Raw genomic sequence first — 19,748 nt, forward strand, 5'->3', positions numbered from 1 at the left:
TCTGGCTGAGGGAAGAAGGTTCTCATCCAAGATTTTACAATACATGGCCCTGTCCATTGGCCCCTTAAAGCGGCAAAGTTGGCCTGTACCTTTATCAGAGAAAAAGCCCCAAAGCATCATGTTTTCACCTCCGTGCTTGACTGTAGGGATGATGTTCTTAGGGTCATAGTCAGCCGTTTTCTTCCTCCAAACACGGTGAGTTGAGTTAATGCCAAAAAGCTAAATTTTGGTCTTATCTGACCACAGCACTTTCTCCCAATCCTTCTCTGAATCATTTATGTTCACTGGCATGACTGTATGTGTGTGCCTTGTTCAGGGGAAGAAAAATTCTGGACTATGACCCTGAAGATGGGTTATGGATGGGTCTTCCAACATGACAATGACCCAAAATATAACACCAAGGCAACAAAGGAGTAGCTCAAGAAGAAGCACATTAAGGTCATGGAGTGGCCTAGTCTGCAGACTTTAGTCATAGAAAATTTATGGAGGGAGATGAAACTTTGACTTGCCAAAGAAACCATAAGGCTTTAGAGAAGATCTGTAAAGATGAGTGGACCAAAATCCCTCCTGAGGTGTGTGCAAACCTGCTCACCAACTACAACATCTTACCTCTGTGCTTGCTAACAAGAGTTTCTCCACCAAGTACTAAGTCATGTTTTGCTTGGGGATCAAATACTTATTTTACTCACTGAACTGCAACTTAATTTATAACATTTGTATCATGTGATTTTTTTCTTCTGGATTTTGGGTTGATATTCAGTCTATTATCTAAAATACACCTATGATAAAAAAACTATAGACCCTTCATTTCTTTGTAATTGGGCAAACTGACAAAATCTGTAGGGGGGGTCAAATTATTTCCCCCACTGTATAGGTGCGAGAGGAAAGGCTTCAGTTTCACAAAACCCATACAAGCTGGTAGCAGATGAGGTTCAGATGCCTGAAGGTGACCAAAGTCAGTGTAGTGTAGGTGGGCAGCAGGAATGGATCAAAATGTATACATGCCCCTTTGGAAACAGGAGCAACATCAGAGAAAATGTCTCCTCAATGCTGAATGGTGGGAAAGACAGTGAATGCAAGCACAGCACTCCACCCAGCACATGACTTCAGTGCTCAGTCCCACTGCATGAAGCCCTTTTACTGCAAAAAAACAGTGGGAACAGGGCAAGAAGACACCCAGCACCTTAAAGCAGCATTAAACCCACAAACAAACATTGTATATATTGCAGATTACTTAGATGAGGTGACTATTTGTTTTCTTTTTTCTTTCATTATACTTAGTTATTCGGCTAGTAACAAACTTCCTGTCTTAGACCCGGTTCACACTGGGGCGACTCGTCAGGCGACACAGCCGCCTGACAAGTCGCGTCCCATTGTAGTGAATAGAACCGTTCTAATAGGAGTGACGCAAGTCGCTCCGACTTAGAAAAAGGTCCTTGTACTACTTCGGGGGCGACTCGGGGCGATTTGCATTGACTTCTATACAGAAGTCATTTTGCAAATCGCCTTAGAAGTCGTCTTCAGGTCGCCTGGCCGAGTCGCCCCCGAAGTCGTGCCGCCCCTGTGTGAACCGGCTCTAAGGGTGTCTGCATTTTAAATGAAGTAGTAAAATGACATACCTGTGGAGGGCAGCAGTGCGAGGGGAGTGTTTGATGCACTAGCACAGTATTGGCAAACCTTGGCACTCCAGATGTTTTGGAACTACATTTCCCATGATGCTCCAACTACAGAGTGCATGAGCATCATGGAAAATGTAGTTCCAAAACATCTGGAATGCCAAGGTTTGCCAATACTGTGCCAGTGCATCGAACTACATTTCCCATGATGCCCGTGCACTCTGTAGTTGAGCATCATTGGAAATGTAGTTCCAAAACATCTGGGGTGCCAACGTTCGCCATCACTGCACTAGCAGATATAGATTGACATGACCAACAAATGGAACCTGAACTCCAGCCAACACATAAGCAGTTACAGCAGTTTCCCCCCCAATTATTAGCTGTATCACTAGGTGACAATAAAGGGGGGGGCTGGGGGTAAAAAAATAAAAATGCAGTCTCCACATCCAAGAATTGGCAAGCTGCAATTTCATACACATTTCGGCAGAATGGCACGGACAGGCACATCAACGTACCTGTACGTGCCTGCCTAGACGTGGGTCGGGGGTCTGATCGGGACCCCCCCGCTACACGCGGCGGTCGGGTTCCCTCGGGGGGCGATCCGGGATGACGGCGCGGCTATTTGTTTATAGCCGCTCCGTCGCGATCGGTCCCCGGAGCTGAAGAACGGGGAGAGCCATATGTAAACACGGCTTCCCCGTGCTTCACTATGGTGCTGCATCGATCGAGTGATCCCCTTTATAGGGGAGACTCGATCAATGACGTCATTCCTACAGCCACACCCCCCTACAGTTGTAAACACACACTAAGTGTACACTAAATCCTACAGCGCCACCTGTGGTTAACTCCCAAACTGCAACTGTCATTTTCACAATAAAGAATGCAATTTAAATGCATTTTTTGCTGTGAAAATGACAATGGTCCCAAAAATGTGTCAAAATTGTCCGAAGTGTCCGCCATAATGTCGCAGTCACGAAAAAAATTGCTGATCGACGCCATTAGTAGTAAAAAAAATAATAATTAATAAAAATGCAATAAAACTATCCCCTATTTTGTAAACGCTATAAATTTTGCGCAAACCAATCGATAAACGCTTATTGCGATTATTTTTACCAAAAATAGGTAGAAGAATACGTATCGGCCTAAACTGAGGGGAAAACAATTTTTATGTTTTTGGGGGATATTTATTATAGCAAAAAGTAAAAAATATTGCATTTTTTTCAAAATTGTCGCTCTATTTTTGTTTATAGCGCAAAAAATAAAAACCGCAGAGGTGATCAAATACCACCAAAAGAAAGCTCCATTTGTGGGAAAAAAAGGACGCCAATTTTGTTTTGGGAGCCACGTCGCACGACCGCGCAATTCTCCGTTAAAGCGACACAGACCCGAACTGTAAAAACACCTTGGGTCTTTAGGCAGCATATTGGTCCGGGGCTTAAGTGGTTAAAGGTAGTGGGAATGCAATGTGAAAGCCTTTTGAATGCAAGCAATCTCAGGGTCTGATATGTTCCCGAGTCTGACACTTGTGTATGCTTTAGCATGGTTTACAGAACAGTAACAAAAATTGATCTCACAACAAGCACAAGTGTCTGAAAAGCAGGTTCTGCATCATAGGCAGATTGAGTTTAATGGAAAACATGAAAGACATTAAAAAAGGTCCAAACTGCAGATTATTCTTAAGTCAACTGTGTATTACAAATATCCCACTCAACACAAATATATTTTTCTACCTCGCATTCAAAACAGTAGGATTAAAGTGAGCCTCCCATCCAATCAAAATCAAGGGAGTCATCTCTTTGGATCGGTCCACTATAGCAGAGAATTCTACCTGAACTGTGACTGGATGACAGGTACACCAAGTGCAGCACTAGTGTATTGCTTTGACAATATGGCACCTTTATTTACAGTAATTATGCACAAACCGTAATCTTAAAATGACCTTATTTATGCTTTTTCCATGGAGGGAGAAGCAACAGGTAACCTTTAAGAACAGCCCCCAGCAGTCTATACTTACCTTCCCTTTACTCCCTGCTGCTGGGTACAAGGAGCAATAGACTAACTTCATATCGATCCACATGATTGTGTTGCTGCGTGGAGATTGGCCATTCATGCACCCAGAGCTGTCACATGGGGACATAGAGAGAGAGCGTGTGCTCAGCCCCAAGTCGCACCTTCCTTGAAGCTTATCCAGGGCTTTCTTTTGCACTCCCAGCAGCCAATTAGATAGGGTGGGGGGTGTAAAGGAAAGATAAATATAAGTTTCTGTTGGGGGATCTTCATAAAGTGAAATGGTTTATTGTACTACATGAGCAAAGCACAGATGCCCTTAAAGGGTTACTAAAGGATTTTTTTTTTCTTTAAAATAACAAAACATGTCATACTTCCCTCCACTGTGCAGTTCGTTTTGCACAGTGTGGCCCCCGATCCATGTCTTCTGGGGTCCCTCGGCGGCTGTCTCTGGTCCTCCCCGCAATTACTCACCACAGTCATGCGAGAGAGCTTGCATGGTGGTCAGTAATTGCGGGCGCGCTCAAGTGATACAGCAAGCGACCATAGCCACTCACTGTATCACTCGGCGCGCCGCATCACTGGATGTGATTGACCGCAGCGCCAGCCAATGGCTGCGCTGCTCTTAATTCATCCGCTCTAGCCAATCGGCAGCCAGGCTGAGCGGCGATAAAAGGATCTCTGGACCACGCGCAGGACATTCGAGGGGTCAGGTAAGTATAGGGGGGGGCGGCAGCATCAGATGTTTTTTCACCTTAATGCATAGATTGCATTAAGGTGAAAAAACATTTTCATTTACAACTCCTTTAAGCCTTGTTAATAAGGAATGGTGGAATGTCTTGCAGCCACCGGGGAATCTAAGAATGAGATCTCCGGGACACATTTATAGACTTTCCAACAAATAGTTTGTTCTCTGTAAACCAGTGAGAAATCGGAGAGGGAATTGAAGACCTGCAACCACTCATAGTGCTGGATTTATAGAAGTGCGTGTTTAGCGGGGAGGGCACTTTAGATTTAAAACTACTTTAAAAGGTCATTAAAAAACACTGGATGAGATTTACTAAAACTGGTGCACACAGAATCAGGTGCAGCTGTGCATAGTAACCAATCAGCTTCTGACTTCAGCTTCGAAATCGCACTACTTCAGCATGATTTCAAAGCAGCAGATCAGCATGCAATTTTCACCTCCAATTTCATTGCAGCTTGTAACTTCATTTGACAGATGTCTATGCAATGAAAAAAAGTAGTGCAGGGACCCATTTTTTAAGTCGCTGCCATTTGAACGGTTCCATTTCCGGTAATAAGGTGCAACTTGTAGTGTAATTTGGACCTGTCAAATGTCACCGGTGTGAAGGAGGGCTAAAACCAGAAGCCAATTGATTATGCACAGGTACTTCCATTTTAATAAATCTCCCATCGTGTGTTTCACTTATAGGTCTGTCAGGCAGTTCTATATATTCTAGAGATCTGCTAACAATTCTCCCTCTCAGGCTTTTCATAATGTAAAATCAAGTGTGTGACTTCATTTACAATGGCTGCAAGAATACCCGAAAATCATGGTGAGTACATACGAGGAACAAATTGCAGCAGCAGCATCTATTTACTAATATAAGTGTATGTATTTTTCATGGTCTGATCCTAAAATAAAGTCTCAGCCAGTAAAATGACTGCCTCCTTCAAGTAAATCTTATCTCCCATCATTCGTTTTTATTTTTTTAAAGCAAAGAATCTTTTACCCAATGAAGGCTGGTAGTTTTACCTCCACATGTCCCAGCGCTGATATTCAAAGTTTAGGTAAACAATTACAGTATACCTATACAAAGTATGAGACCTTAACCTCTCCTTTTGAAAATGCCATTTACCCATTATGATGATTACTGCAATGACTTTAGTACTGGGAGTCAGATGTTTGACCCATACATGATCTGCAGGTTTGATTTGGGTCACGGACTTAACAGTAAAATCAGTCTGTATATGCAGTAAAGTATGCTTCTTATACTCACTGGAGAAACCCAAGGAGTTAATCCCCTGCATTGTGTAAAAAGGCTGTTTGATCCTGTATGCACAGATCCTCCACTTCTTTCATTGTCTCCAAAACATAAGCCAGAGATACTGGAGTTACTATGCACATGATCAGTTTGGTTTGTATTGCTAGAGAGTTTTTATTTTTTTTCTTGCGAGTACATATGATCAGCACAGGGCCAATCAGCACTGTCCAAACAGTCAGGGATCCTACATCTTGATAGGTCAGCCAGTGCATATGAAAACTCCTCCAACAAGCTTTAACCAGGCACTGATATAAGTCACACGACTGCTCATGAGAAAAAGGTATTTAGCAGTTTTTACTGTGCAGTGCGAGACCAGATATAGTGAATGCCGGGTCCTGGGTTTAGTAACACTAAGGAAACATCGTGGGTAGGTTCAATCAGCATAAACCAATATGCCTTCCATAACAAGGAGCTGCCACGGTGGCCTGGTTTACAGCTTAAACTAGGTATTAAGTCACGTGGGGGTAGATTTATGAAGGCTGGAGAACGCAGAATCTGGTGCAGCTGTGCATTGTAGCCAATCAGCTTCTAACCTCAGCTTGTTAAATTAAGCTTTGGCAATAAAACCTGGAAGCTAATTGGTTTCTGTGCTGAGCCCGATTTTGCACTCTCCAACTTTAGTAAATAAACCCCATGGTCTGCAGCAGCTCAGTCTTCACACATATCCAATGAAGACTCTACTCTGGTAAGTCCTCTAGAGCAGTGGTTATCAACCCTGTTCTCAGGGCCCACTAAAAGGCCACATTTTATGTATTACCTTGGGGAGATGCAAACTAGAATACTGCAATCACTGAACAGCAAATGATATCACCTGTGATGTATTTCGGTTATCTTGCAAACCTGGTCTGTTAGTGGGCCCTGAGGACAGGGTTGATGACCACTGTCCTAGAGCAGGGGTCTCCAAACTTTTTAAACAAAGGGCCAGTTTATTGTTCTTCAGACTTTAGGAGGGCCAGAGTGTGTGGCCAGCAGGAGTAGAAATGTCACCGGCCTGGCATCAGTGAGAATAAATATGGCCGCAGGGTTGGCGGTCAAAGAGGCGGAGTAGTGCCGCTATGAGGAGGAGGAGGAGTATCCCATCATTGGTATTGGTGGAAGAAATAGTGACCCATTGGTGGTGTCAGTGGGAGGAATAGTGCCCCAAGGGCCTGATAAAGACAGGCAAAGGGCCGCAGTTTGGAGACCCCTGCTCTAGAGCAAGGCTGTAATGTTAAAGGGATTCCCCTTGCTTCCTGTCTTGTGGATATTGTCAGAATGGGAAGCAAAAGGACATCTCTCCTTCGAGCGCACAGGCAAAAATCCAAGTGCGTTTAGCCTTTTACCATTTTTGCCAAAAAAATAAGATTGCTCAAAAGCAAGCCTACATTCTCAGATTACGTATCGCCTCCACCCCCAAAAAAATGTATGAGCCATTAAAGTGTCCTACCTAAATATTAGCAAAAAATATATGTTAATAGCCCTGCTGGGACAGATAAAAGTAGGGTGTTGGTGCGAGACCATTATTGCTGAATACAGTGCTCCTCCAGCTCCCTTCTGCGCTACGCACATGGCTCTGGTTCTCACTGACATGATCTTTGCTGAAAAAGTTCAGCCCTTCTCTCAAACCCTACTTAACACAGCTTGTTAGCATTTCAGTAGAGGTCCACTTGAATAACACTCACATGTATGCATGTAAACGTCCCCACACATTGAGAAATGTGACATTTAGGTCCCTGTGCTGTAACTGGAGGGGAGACAATGATTGGCCGATGTGTACTATGGGACACCAGACAGGAAATTGGCTTCATCTCACAAAATATTCATCCCCGCTATGCCACTTTATCTTTAAAAACAAACAATCTGTTTACAACCTACCAAAATGTTTACATTTTTTATCCTTGAATATAAATCAACCCCACTGGATGAAAATGTCATTCTGGTGTATTCAAAATGGCACAGAAATAGTTATACAATAGGAGTCCCAGAATCCTTAGACCAAAACCGTAGTGCTCCTCTGTGTTTAAAAAAAAAAAAAATTAAACACAAGTGATTGGATTTTTTTTTCTATTTAAATATTTTATGTTAAAAATACAGCAAAAAATATGGAGTTCAAATAGGGAAAGAAAAATACTTTGCGAGTAGCAGTGCGATATTGATTTGCATTGTTCCTGGTGGCTCTCCTCTCATGAAGCTAAGTTAAGGCTTCCATCCTGTTCTTTGGCTCCCGATAAGCCTCAGTTGTTCAATAGGGCAAAAATCATACTGCAAGTACAAACAGAATACAAATTAAGTGCATTTCCCACAATTCCAGCTTCTACACTACATATGAAAGGCAATACAGTGGAATTTTTTTTTTTTGCCCTAGTCCATGCACAAAAAAAGAAAAAACAAGCACATTAGAGATCCCCTGTTAGCACACAAATAAAACAAGTGTATGCCACCTAAATAGTACTATAGTCCAAAAACATCTAAAATCTTCAGTGGCCATAAAAAATAAAAAAAATAAAAATACAAAAAAAAGTCCGTAAATTGCTGACTGCATCCTGCACATTTCCAAGGCTGCTCCGCTAGAGTGAAGTGATCTCTGAAACACAAATAGGACAGCAGAGGGTGCCAAACTAAGTGCAGAAGCATAGAACAGGGGTCCACAACCACCGGGCTGCAGACCAGTGCCGGTCCGTGACCTGTTGGGGGCTCGATCGCTATTGTTGGCCGCTTGTATTGCCAGGCGGGCTCTGCCTCTTGTTGGTTGGCAGCAGGGGACCTGTACGTGTTTGTTGTGCCCCAGGGCATCAGAAGGAGAGCAGCTGACACTTTGACAGGGAACAGAGCTTCTCTGGTTCGCCCACCGCTGACCTCCCTGATGTGCGGTAATTGAATATGCATTGCAAACGCACAGAAGGGGGCGAGCATCAGGCGTGCGAAGTGGCAGCAGCTCTCCTCCTTCTGATGCTCCAGGGGGAACAAAACACACAATTACAGGACTTGGAAAAACCCACCTTCTCCCAGGTGCAAGGTGAGGAGAGATGAATAGATGCAGGAGCCTGGTGATCCGAGGTGCTGGGTGAGCTCTGTGAAGTGATCCACTCACCGAGGAGTCTCTGTGCAGTCAAAACTCTCTGCAAATGTAGATCATTAGCAAATAGGTTTGACTGCACAGAAATTTGTGTTAAAACCCCATCAGCGAGTGGCAATAATGGCATCCAGCCCCCCCCCCCCCCCATATTGCCACCAAGTGCATCTGGAGACCTTCAAATGCTTCAGTGTTCTGAATGCCAAGATTTAACACTTTAGTAACGAATGCTGGCAAAACATTCTTCCATCACCTTTTTACTTGCCAGTAAGGCCATCCATGGCAGTAATAGGCATTAAACATGGTGAGGGAGGCAGCCAGTTGGACTCTATTCTATTCTGCTAGCAGTATAGAATCCTAAAGAGTCAGATTTCAAAGTTCCCTTGGCTCATGCACCTCTACACAGGTATACTTTATAAAAAAAAAAAAAAAAAAAAAAAAAAAAAAAAAAAGTATACCTGTCACACACAGAATCTCACAAAAGTGAGTACACCCCCTCACATTTTTGTACATGTTTTATTATATCTTTTCATGTGACGACACTTTGCTACAATGTAAAGTCGTGAGTGTACAGCTTGTATAACAGTTCCTTTTTGTGTCCCCTCAAAATAACTCACACAGCCATTAATGTCTAAACCACTGGCAACAAAAGTGAGTACACCCCTAAGTGAAAATGTCCAAATTGGGCCCAAAGTGTCAATATTTTGTGTGTCCGCTATTTTCCAGCACTGCCTTCAACCTCTTGGGCATGGAGTTCACCAGAGCTTCATAGGTTGCCACCGGAGTCCTCTTGCACTCCTCCATGACAACATCACCGAGCTGGTGGATGTTAGAGACCTTGTGCTGCTCCACCTTCCATTTGAGGATTCCCCACAGATGCTCAATAGGGTTTAGGTCTGGAAACATGCTTGGCCAGTCCATCACCTTTCCCTCAGCTTCTTTGGCAAGGGAGTTGTCATTTTGGAGGTGTGTTTGGGGTTGTATTGTTGAATACTGTCCTGTGGCCCAGTCTCTGAAGGGAGGGGATCATGCTCTGCTTCAGTATGTCACAGTACATGTTGGCATTCATGGTTTGCTCATTGAACTGTAGCTCCCCAGTGCCGGCAGCACTCATGCAGCTCCAGACCATGACACTCCAACCACCATGCTTGACTGTAGGCAAGACACACTTGTCTTTGTACTCACCTGGTTGCCGCCACACACGCTTGACACCATCTGAATCAAATACGTTTTTCTTTGTCTCATCAGACCACAGGACATGGTTCCAGTAATCCATGTCCTTAGTCTGCTTGTCTTCAGCAAACTGTTTGCAGGATTTCTTGTGCATCATCTTTAGAAGAGGCTTCCTTCTGGGACAACAGCCATGCAGACCATTTTTATGCAGTGTGCAGCGCATGGGTCTGAGCACTGACAGGCTGACCCCCCCCCAATCCCTTTAACCTCTGCAGCAATGCTGGCAGCACTCATACGTCTATTTCCCAAAGACAACCTCTGGATATGACGCCAAGCATGTGCACGCAACTTCTTTGGTCGACCATGTTGAGGTCTGATACGAGTGGAACCTGTCCTGTTAAACCGCAGTTTCAGGGTCTTGGCAGTCTTCTTATAGCCTAGGCCATCTTTATGTAGAGCAACAATTCTTTTTTTCAGATCCTCAGAGAGTTCTTTGCCATGAGATAACATGTTGAACTTCCAGTGACCAGTATGAGAGAGTGAGAGTGATAACACCAAATTTATCACACCTGCTCCCCATTAACATCCGAGACCTAGTAACACCAACAAGTCACATGACACCGGGGAGGGAAAATGGCTAATTGGGCCCAATTTGGACATTTTCACTTAGGGGTGAACTCACTTTTGTTGCCAGCAGTTTAGACATTAATGGCTGCGTGTTGAGTTATTTTTAGGGAACAGAAAATTTACACTGCTATACAAGCTGTACACTCACTACTTTACATTGCAGCAAAGTGTAATTTCTTCAGTGTTGTCACATAAATTTATTTTTTACAAAAATGTGAGGGTGTACTCCCTTTTGTGAGATACTGTATATGGGCAGCTGTTATGTTGGCTGAACATTATCAATTACTGTGTCCCCAGCGATGCAGAGCATTCACAGACCAGAATAAGGCCCCTTGCACACAGGTGTTATCATTTTCTGATGTTGACAGGAAGTTCGTGAGAAAAAAAAAAAAAAAAAAGAAAAAAAGAATGTTGAGTATAGGCCTGTAAAGGTGCGTAAGCTTATAGACGAGTACTTTTGTAATATACTTGAGTAAACACAGATTACTGTACCCAAATACAACATTTTCTATTTTACTGCTCTGTACTTATTGCTGTATTACTAATCTTTACTCAGCTGTGTGCAATGTCCCATAAACGACAATGTGGCCATTTTTTTACTCCTGTGTGCAAGAGGCCTTACAAAGAGGTTTCTAGTATAAGTGGCAGACATTTAAAACGGACTCTGCACTTTGATAAAGTTTCTATGAATGTTGACGGAATTCACCTGTATAAGTAAATGAAGAAACACAGTAGATGGAATCCTAACTTGATCATAGCCTCCTTCATGTGAGACTTTAACTGTCCTCGATTGTGGATCTCTGTTGGATCAAACACTCCCAAATTTCCACTTGGTACCATGATAAATCTGTGAAAAAAGGAGGGGAAACAAAAGTCCTTAAGCAACAAGACATAATGACAACCTTCTTTATGGTATTAGAATGGTCAAGCAAAAATTGTCATTTGTAGTTTTGCCACAGCACCCCTTTTTTTTTTTTACCCGAGAAATAAAAGAATCGCCAAAAATCATTGGAAAAGTGGATGCACAAGATAAACAAGCTAGCCACACATTTTTATAAGAGCTGGAAAGTGGAGAGAGTTAAGCCTCATACACACGATCGGATTGTCTGCTCCATCAGACAATTTATTTGCAAGACAAAATTCCTGGCCAACGCCCTTCGGACAAAAGTCCTACACTTTGTCCACCGAAAATCCGATCATGTGTATGAGGCTTTAGACAAGATTGCCATAAATTTTACAAGAGCTGGAAAAGAAACCTAATAATAAAAAAAAATAATCAATCGACATTCCTTTAAATCGAAAAAAAAAATTACCTGCAAAAAAATGCAGGTGAAGGTATCCTTTAACTAAAAACACAAGAAAAAAAATGGACACGTCTACACTCACCGATATATATTCCATGTCGCTACAGGAAGATTCAAACAGAAGATGAACCAGTGCAATGACACTAACATCAACACAGTCACCAGTGTGTGAGCGATCAGCTCTGGCACTATCCACTGTGAAAAAGAGAAAATTGAGAATACTTAATGAGAACTCACACCTTCCACAACATGTACAACTTTCAACAATCAAATTAATAAAGAGACCCTGTCACTGGGGGAATGAAAGAACAAACTGCTAAAGGTATGAAGTGCAAGTGCCACATCTGCAGCAACCTTCCTGTTATGGCTGAATCTAAGGCAGCTAAAGTGGAGTTCCACCCAAAAATTGAACTTCCACTTCTTGGATTCCTCCCCCCCCCCCCCCTCCAGTGTCACAGTTGGCACCTTTCAGGGGGGAGGAGGGAGCAGATACCTGTGTAATCCAGGTATTTTCTCCCACTTCCTTGCATAGATCACCGCAGTGACCTACACTGTCCTCCCCTGCTGTCTTTTGGGAGACACACAGGTCCTAGAGGACAGGGCGGGGACCAGTGAGGCAACGCAGAGCGACTCACAAATGCGCAATAGGGAACCAGGAAGTGAAGCCGCAAGGCTTCACTTCCTGATTCCCTCACCGAGGATGGCGGAGGCAGCAGCCTAGAGCCGAAACGACTGCTCGGCTTCAGCAGTAGGAAGATGGAAGTTGGAGGAGCTGTTGGAGGGCTTTATTTTCAGGCAAGTCTGAAATAATGTGCTTAAATGCGATGCATACTAGCACATAATTTAAACTGCTAGTTTGTTTATTTTGATGCCGTTCACAACCGCTTCTTTGCTTTTCAGAACAGCCAACATTCAGCTATGGCAGGAAGGACTGGGAAAATTCTTCAGCCATATAAAATTTATATTTCATACCCACAGAAAAACTACCTTCCTCTGTGATAAGGTCCCTTTCACACAGACGCCTCCATACAATGGATTCTGCTTGCTCGGTGGGGGGGTGCAGGAAAAAAAAATAATCGCTCTGCTGATCCGACATGAGCAGACGGATGGCAGGTCCCTGAGGAGGACTATGCAGAGCAGACAGCCCACCCTCCTCTATGGGGAAATCGGATGGAAACCGACCACCTGTCCGTTTTCATCTGATCCGATCCGCCAGTCGGATGGAAAATTAGACCACCATCTGTCTAGATTTTGCGGGCAGGATCGGATAGCGGTGGATGTTCGCAGACATCCGCAACTCCATAGGGGAGACTGCAAGGTTCGATCAGGTACGCCTTAAAAATTGACAGGCCGTGTGCAAGGGCCCAAAGTACGCTTATCTAGTGCCAGGCAGAGCCCCTTCAGAACAACTCTTTTTTTCACATTATGAATTCTATGGGGGGGGGGGGGGTTGTGCATCTACATCCCATGCCAAGCGGCAGAGTGATATTTGCTGCATGTGCACACCTGCATTCTCCCGGGCCCACATGTGCAGAGTAACGCAGGTCTTGCCAGTAGCCATAAACAAGCTAAGACCCACCACGATCTGAGCTATGCTCACAAACCCCTGCAGGTCTCTCTTCCAGGTCATAACAAAGTCTGATTGGACAAGGCAGAGATATAGAAGTCACTGTGCACTCCTCAGGCTTGTCCAATAAAAGAATGCCTTGTATTTACTAAAATATAATACAAGGTATTCTATTAATGGCAGTGGTGCCAAGTAAGTGATCCCTTGTGTGCAGAGGGAAAGCCACTCACATAGAACCCGAGCAGAACCCAGAAGACTGCTGCTATCACTGTAGTAGCGCTGACTGCTACAGTGACTTTCAGCAGCCCCAGCAGTCCATCAGGTACATTTATAAATGCTGGACCAATGTCTGGAGTTCAGTTTAAGGCCCTTTTCACACTGGGGCGGGAGGTGCGCCGAATTGCGTCGGTATTCGGCCGCTAGTGGTGTGGTTTTAACGCCCGCTAGCGGGCGAAAAAGTGTTAATACCGCCGGCAATGCGCCTCTGCAGAGGCGCATTGCCGGCGGTATTACCGCAGTTTGCCATTGCTTTTAATGGGAAGCAGAGGTGGAGGAGCTCCTTCACCGCTCCAAAGATGGTGCTAGCAGGACTTTTGGAGCAGTCATGCTAGCGCACCACTCCAGTGTGAAAGCCCTCGGCTTTCACATTGAGACTGCAGGGCAGGGATTTTTCAGGCGGTATTTAGGCGCTATTTTTAGGGCTAAAACACCCGAAAAACTCCTCAGTGTGAAAGGGGCCTTACTGTGTTCAAGAAAACCATTTTGAAGACACATGGAAAGGCAGTGTGAGACAGGTTCTTCTTGAATAACAAAAGAACATCCTGCACGTTTGGTTTTACAATAATCTGGAAAAGTTTGGCTAGGATGCTTAGAAGTATGCGATGGGCTCCGATTTAAAACTACTACTAAAACATAGAGCCAAAACATTCACCATGACAGCAAATACATAAATACCTTATTTAACTTGGAGCAACAGGAGCGAGCATTTATGTAGTCACATTCCAAGTCTGAAAGAGTAATAATCTAAAATGTAAAGTTAAGGACAATATTTCTTTTATATTCAGAAGCCGCCTTGTAAATTGGAATGCTGCATTAATTCAGGGAATGTGCAAAGTACAGGCGACTTATTGTGCAAGAAGAATGACTGGCAAAGTGACACAATTACTGCTGTATGGAGAGCAGAGTTGTTGGTTTACTCAATAAAAGAGTGCAAGGAGCAAACTGGATCACCCATTACCAAATACGTGATGATTAGATCATACTAGATAGCAGTCATTCTGGGCTTGTTCTGTGATGTGGAAGAGGTTTCATCACTCATCCAAGTAGATTCCTCAGCTCCAACGAGCATCAGGAACATCCTCCACCATTTATAGTACATCCAGAAAGTATTCACACACATATATATATATATATATATATATATATATATATATATATATATATATATATATATATATATATATATATATATATATATATATATATATATATATATATATATATATATATATATATATATATATATACATATATACATATATACACACACACACACACACAACACACATATATCACACACCTACAGAAGTATTTGCTCAATACTTTGAAGCCCCTATAGCACAAATTACAGCCTCAGGTATTTTTGAGGATGATGCTACAAGCTTGGCACACCTATTTTTGGGCAGTTTCTCCCATTCTTCTTTGCAGGACCTCTCAAGCTCATCAGGTTGGATGGGGAGAGTCCATACACAGCCATTTTCAGATCTCTGAAGAGACGTTCAATAGTGTTCAAATCTGGGCCACTCAAGGACATTCACAGAGTTGTCCCGTAGCCACTCCATTGTTATCTTGGCTGTGTGCTTATGGTCGTTGTCCTGTTGGAAGATGAACCTTTGTCCCAGTCTGAGGTCCAGAGCTCTCTGCAGCAGGTTTTCATCAAGGATGTCTCTGTACATTGCTGCTTTCATCTTTCCCTCGATCCTGACTAGTCTCCCAGATCCTGCCGCTGAAAAACATCCCCACAGCATGATGCTGCCACCACCATGCTTCACTGTAGGGATGGTATTGGCCAGGTGATGAGCAGTGCCTGGTTACCTCCAGACATGATGCTTGACATTCAGGCCAAAGAGTTCAATCTTTGTTTCATTAGACCAGAGAATTTTGTTTCTCATGATCTGAGAATCCTTCAGGTGCCTTTTGGCAAACTCCAGGCGGTCTGTTATGTGCATTTTACTGAGGAATGGCTTCCATCTGGCCACTCTACCATACAGGCCTGATTGGTGGAGAGCTGCAGAAATGGTTGTTCTTCTGAAAGATTCTCCACATACGTGTCTGTCCAACTGAGTGACATGCTGGACATACAAGTTAAAAAGGAACACGTGGGTAATACATAACTGACACAACTGTCATACATCCACACGACCAGTAGGTGACATGCTTGACCTACACACCTGATTGACAAGGGGTGTGCCAGAAATACACACAATCCATGAGTGACATACAACAGATACACAAGTAATACACACAATGGGTGACACATCTGACACACACATCGCAGACAAGGGACACGTCAGTGACACACAACCAATAAGACATGCTCATATTACACACACGCCGGGTGATATGTCCGATATACACATGAAAATTAGGAAAGGTCAAGTCACACGCAACCAACGTACCAAAAGAACCAACACACACACAATGGGTGATGTGTATTTTATTGGTTGAACTAGATGGACTAGTGTGTCTTTACAACCCAACTATGTACCTATAAGTAAGGGCAAATGATGTATGTAGCATTTACTTCCTGGAATCCATAAATAAATGGGATTCAGTCAGCGGAAGGAAGTAACTAAAAATACATTTTAACTATAGCAGCTGGACACTTGGGGTCAATATAACACACTCCTAATAAACATATATACATAATCTATCTTATATAACTTCCTGGAATCCATCTGCCCTTAGCCCAAGCATGTGGGCGGGTGGATGTGTTTAGCTGAGAAAAGCCCTCCTCCCCCTCTTAAAGACTCCTGGGATATATGACATCATTTATCAACCTGAAAACTAAGAAATAACTGGGGACAAGTAATAATAAAAAGTTTAACACAAGTAAATATAATACACCGTCCTACCTATTTACTAAATAGTCAATGTTGACAGAGTGAAGCTCCGGTTTAACACACACAGCCAACACACCATATTACCTGTAATAATAATAATACACACGATAGGTCATATACACATGATAGACAAGTGACACGAACATAAACAATGGGTGACATGCTGGCCATCTAAGAGACACAGCGGTCACGAACTGTAATAATAATAAACAACACACGATGGATGATATGTCTGATATAGAGACACAACAGACAAGGGATATGGTGAAAACACACATGACGGACAGACCTCGTTCATACGTTGAGATTACATCTGTGCCCGTGAAGGGCCGTGTTTTACCAGTATGGGAATGCATAGGTGTTCCATGCATTCCAGTGCTGGCAGTCCCACTGTCTATTGGAACACAGACACTATGTCCCAACATGACATCTGTGCGGGTCCCTGAACACACATGGTGCGAGTTTGGGGACCCACACAAATGTCACGTTGGGACAACGATAGGACTGCCTGCTCTGGGATGCACGGAACACCTGTGCATCCCCATAGCGAATGTCATTGCAACGTATGAACAAGGCCATAGGTGACATGTCTGACATGCAGGCAACAAGGGACACACCAGTCATACACACATTTGTTGGGTGACATGTTTGACATAGACATAGGAGACACAGGACATGTCAGCAACACGCACAGCCTAAAGGTACTGTCAATATTCCCACTGCACACCTTTCTGGACATTGACTCCTTAGTAGCGGGTGCTGCACCAGTTACTGGCTGAGAACTGGGCCCATCATAAACCAGTGGAACGTCATCACGCCTATTCGATGACGGAAATACACCACACGGAGCCCAACACACAGGAGAGGAATAGAGGAGACGCGGCATCCCTTCTTCCTTTGCACTGTTTCAAACCACCAACTGTAAGGCTCCATTCACACCTAGGCGTTTTCACGCCCGCCGCCCGACGCTATTGCAGCCTGCAATACGCTGAAGGGCTGATTTAACATTGTCGGCTATGGAGATGGTTCACATCTCCACGCCGAACGCCGAAACGCCTGAAGCTCAAAACAAGTCCCTGACCCTTTTTTTCAGGCGTTCGGCCATATTACACAATAGTTAATCACCCCTCCAGCGAAAATCGTGGTTAAAAAACGCTGCATTTTGTCACGGTAAAAAACGTTGCAATTTGTCGCAGCAAATCGCGGTAAAAAAACACCGCAAATCGCCTACGCCTAGGTGTGAATGCAGCCTAAATGCAACTTTTATTAGCCCATTAAACCCGCTTGTTTACAATATCACCCTATGGGCTGTTTTCTTGTTTTTATCTCATGAGCTTTCAAAGTGCTTATTCATCTTGTGGAACAAATGCTGTGGAGTCACTACCCAATTCTGCTTGTCTGTGTATAGAGAAGTCTGCTTGGGAAGACTATAATCATCCCTGAGCCCATGAGACCGCTGTCATAACGGTCAATATCTTCCGGTAAGGAGACATCTGGCTCTCTGGTGGAAGAGGATTCTATTTGCTCACTTTGATGATTCACCTTTATGGACTACATTTATTGAACTTTTCACGGTCACTTTCCTTTATATGACCACAGATTTTTTATTATCCATGTCATACATGGTCTTCATATGATCATCACTTTTTCATTTCTATATAGCGCTGTACCTCATATTTACATCATAAACCAGTGTTACCCGAAGTGCTTACTGCAGAAAGATCACATGACAAAGAACGGAGATCAGGAGCTGCGCGGCTCCTTTATGATACCATCTTTCTGCAATAACTTCAGATGACGTTTGACAATCTGGCCAACAAGTGCTATGACACACCACGGGTGACGTACGTGACACACACACCACAGGTGACATACACCACGGGTGATGTACGTGACACACACACACCACGGGTGACACACACATACACACACACACCACGGGTGACGTACGTGACACACACACCACAGGTGACATACACCACGGGGGACACACACACACCACGGGTGACGTACGTGACACACACACCACAGGTGACATACACCACGGGTGACACACACACACACACACCACGGGTGACGTACGTGACACACACACCACAGGTGACATACACCACGGGGGACACACACCACGGGTGACGTACGTGACACACACACACCACAGGTGACATACACCACGGGTGACGTACGTGACACACACACACACCACGGGTGACATACACCACGGGTGACACACACACACACACCACGGGTGACGTACGTGACACACACACACCACGGGTGACGTACGTGACACACACACCACAGGGGACACACACACACACACCACGGGTGACGTACGTGACACACACACACCACAGGGGACACACACACACACACCACGGGTGACGTAAGTGACACACACCACAGGTGACACACACACACACACACACCACGGGTGACGTAAGTGACACACACCACAGGTGACATACACCACGGGGGACACACGTGACATACACCACGGGGGACACACACACCACGGGTGACGTACGTACCACACACCACGGGTGACATACGTGACACACACACCACAGGTGACATACACCACGGGACACACACACACCACGGGTGACGTACGTGACACACACACACCACAGGTGACATACACCACGGGTGACACACACCACAGGACACACACCACGGGTGACGTACACGACACACACCACGGGTGACGTACGCGACACACACCACGGGTGACGTACGCGACACACACCACGGGTGACGTACGCGACACACACATACAACGACTGGTGACGTACATGACACACAAGACACAGGCCAGTGACACACCTAATAAATCACATATCTTGCACCCACACCGGAGGGAAGCCTCCTGCCAGTGACACCTCATTCACACACTGATTGGCTGGTTCAATAAATAACCATAAAGACCCAAACGAAGGTTGTTGTCCATAGCAACTCTCCCCCAGCACCCATGTACCGTCCCCACTGTACGTCACAGCCGCCCCCCTCCAGCCCGGTTTGGGGGTCACACGGCGGACAGTCAGTCCCCACACACGAAGGATACAAAGTAGACGGAGAGGAAGATGAGGGCGCAGCAGTCTATCAGAGAGAAGATGAAGAGCGCGGCCTCCATCCCGCCAGCCGCTCCTTCACCCGCACCACGTGACCTGGAGACCTGTGCGGAAGCGCGTCACGTGACCCCAGGATCCGGCTGGGGAGGGCGGGGCGATGT

The 19,748-nt window shown here is 44.6% G+C and overlaps 1 protein-coding gene across 1 annotated transcript; it reads right to left on the reverse strand.

Moving 5' to 3' along the window:
• Positions 1-7,434: 7,434 nt before the first annotated feature.
• Positions 7,435-19,708, reverse strand: CNIH4 (cornichon family AMPA receptor auxiliary protein 4). The gene is made up of 5 exons (XM_040351387.1): positions 19,581-19,708; positions 14,349-14,417; positions 11,910-12,022; positions 11,230-11,370; positions 7,435-7,912 (listed from the first exon to the last, which is right to left on the reverse strand). The coding sequence occupies exons 1-5, from the start codon at positions 19,647-19,649 to the stop codon at positions 7,885-7,887; spliced, it is 420 nt and encodes a 139-aa protein (XP_040207321.1). The 5' UTR covers positions 19,650-19,708; the 3' UTR covers positions 7,435-7,884.
• Positions 19,709-19,748: the final 40 nt, after the last annotated feature.

This window comes from Rana temporaria, chromosome 4 (genome assembly GCF_905171775.1).
Source record: "Rana temporaria chromosome 4, aRanTem1.1, whole genome shotgun sequence".
NCBI classification, from domain to species: Eukaryota; Metazoa; Chordata; class Amphibia; order Anura; family Ranidae; genus Rana; species Rana temporaria.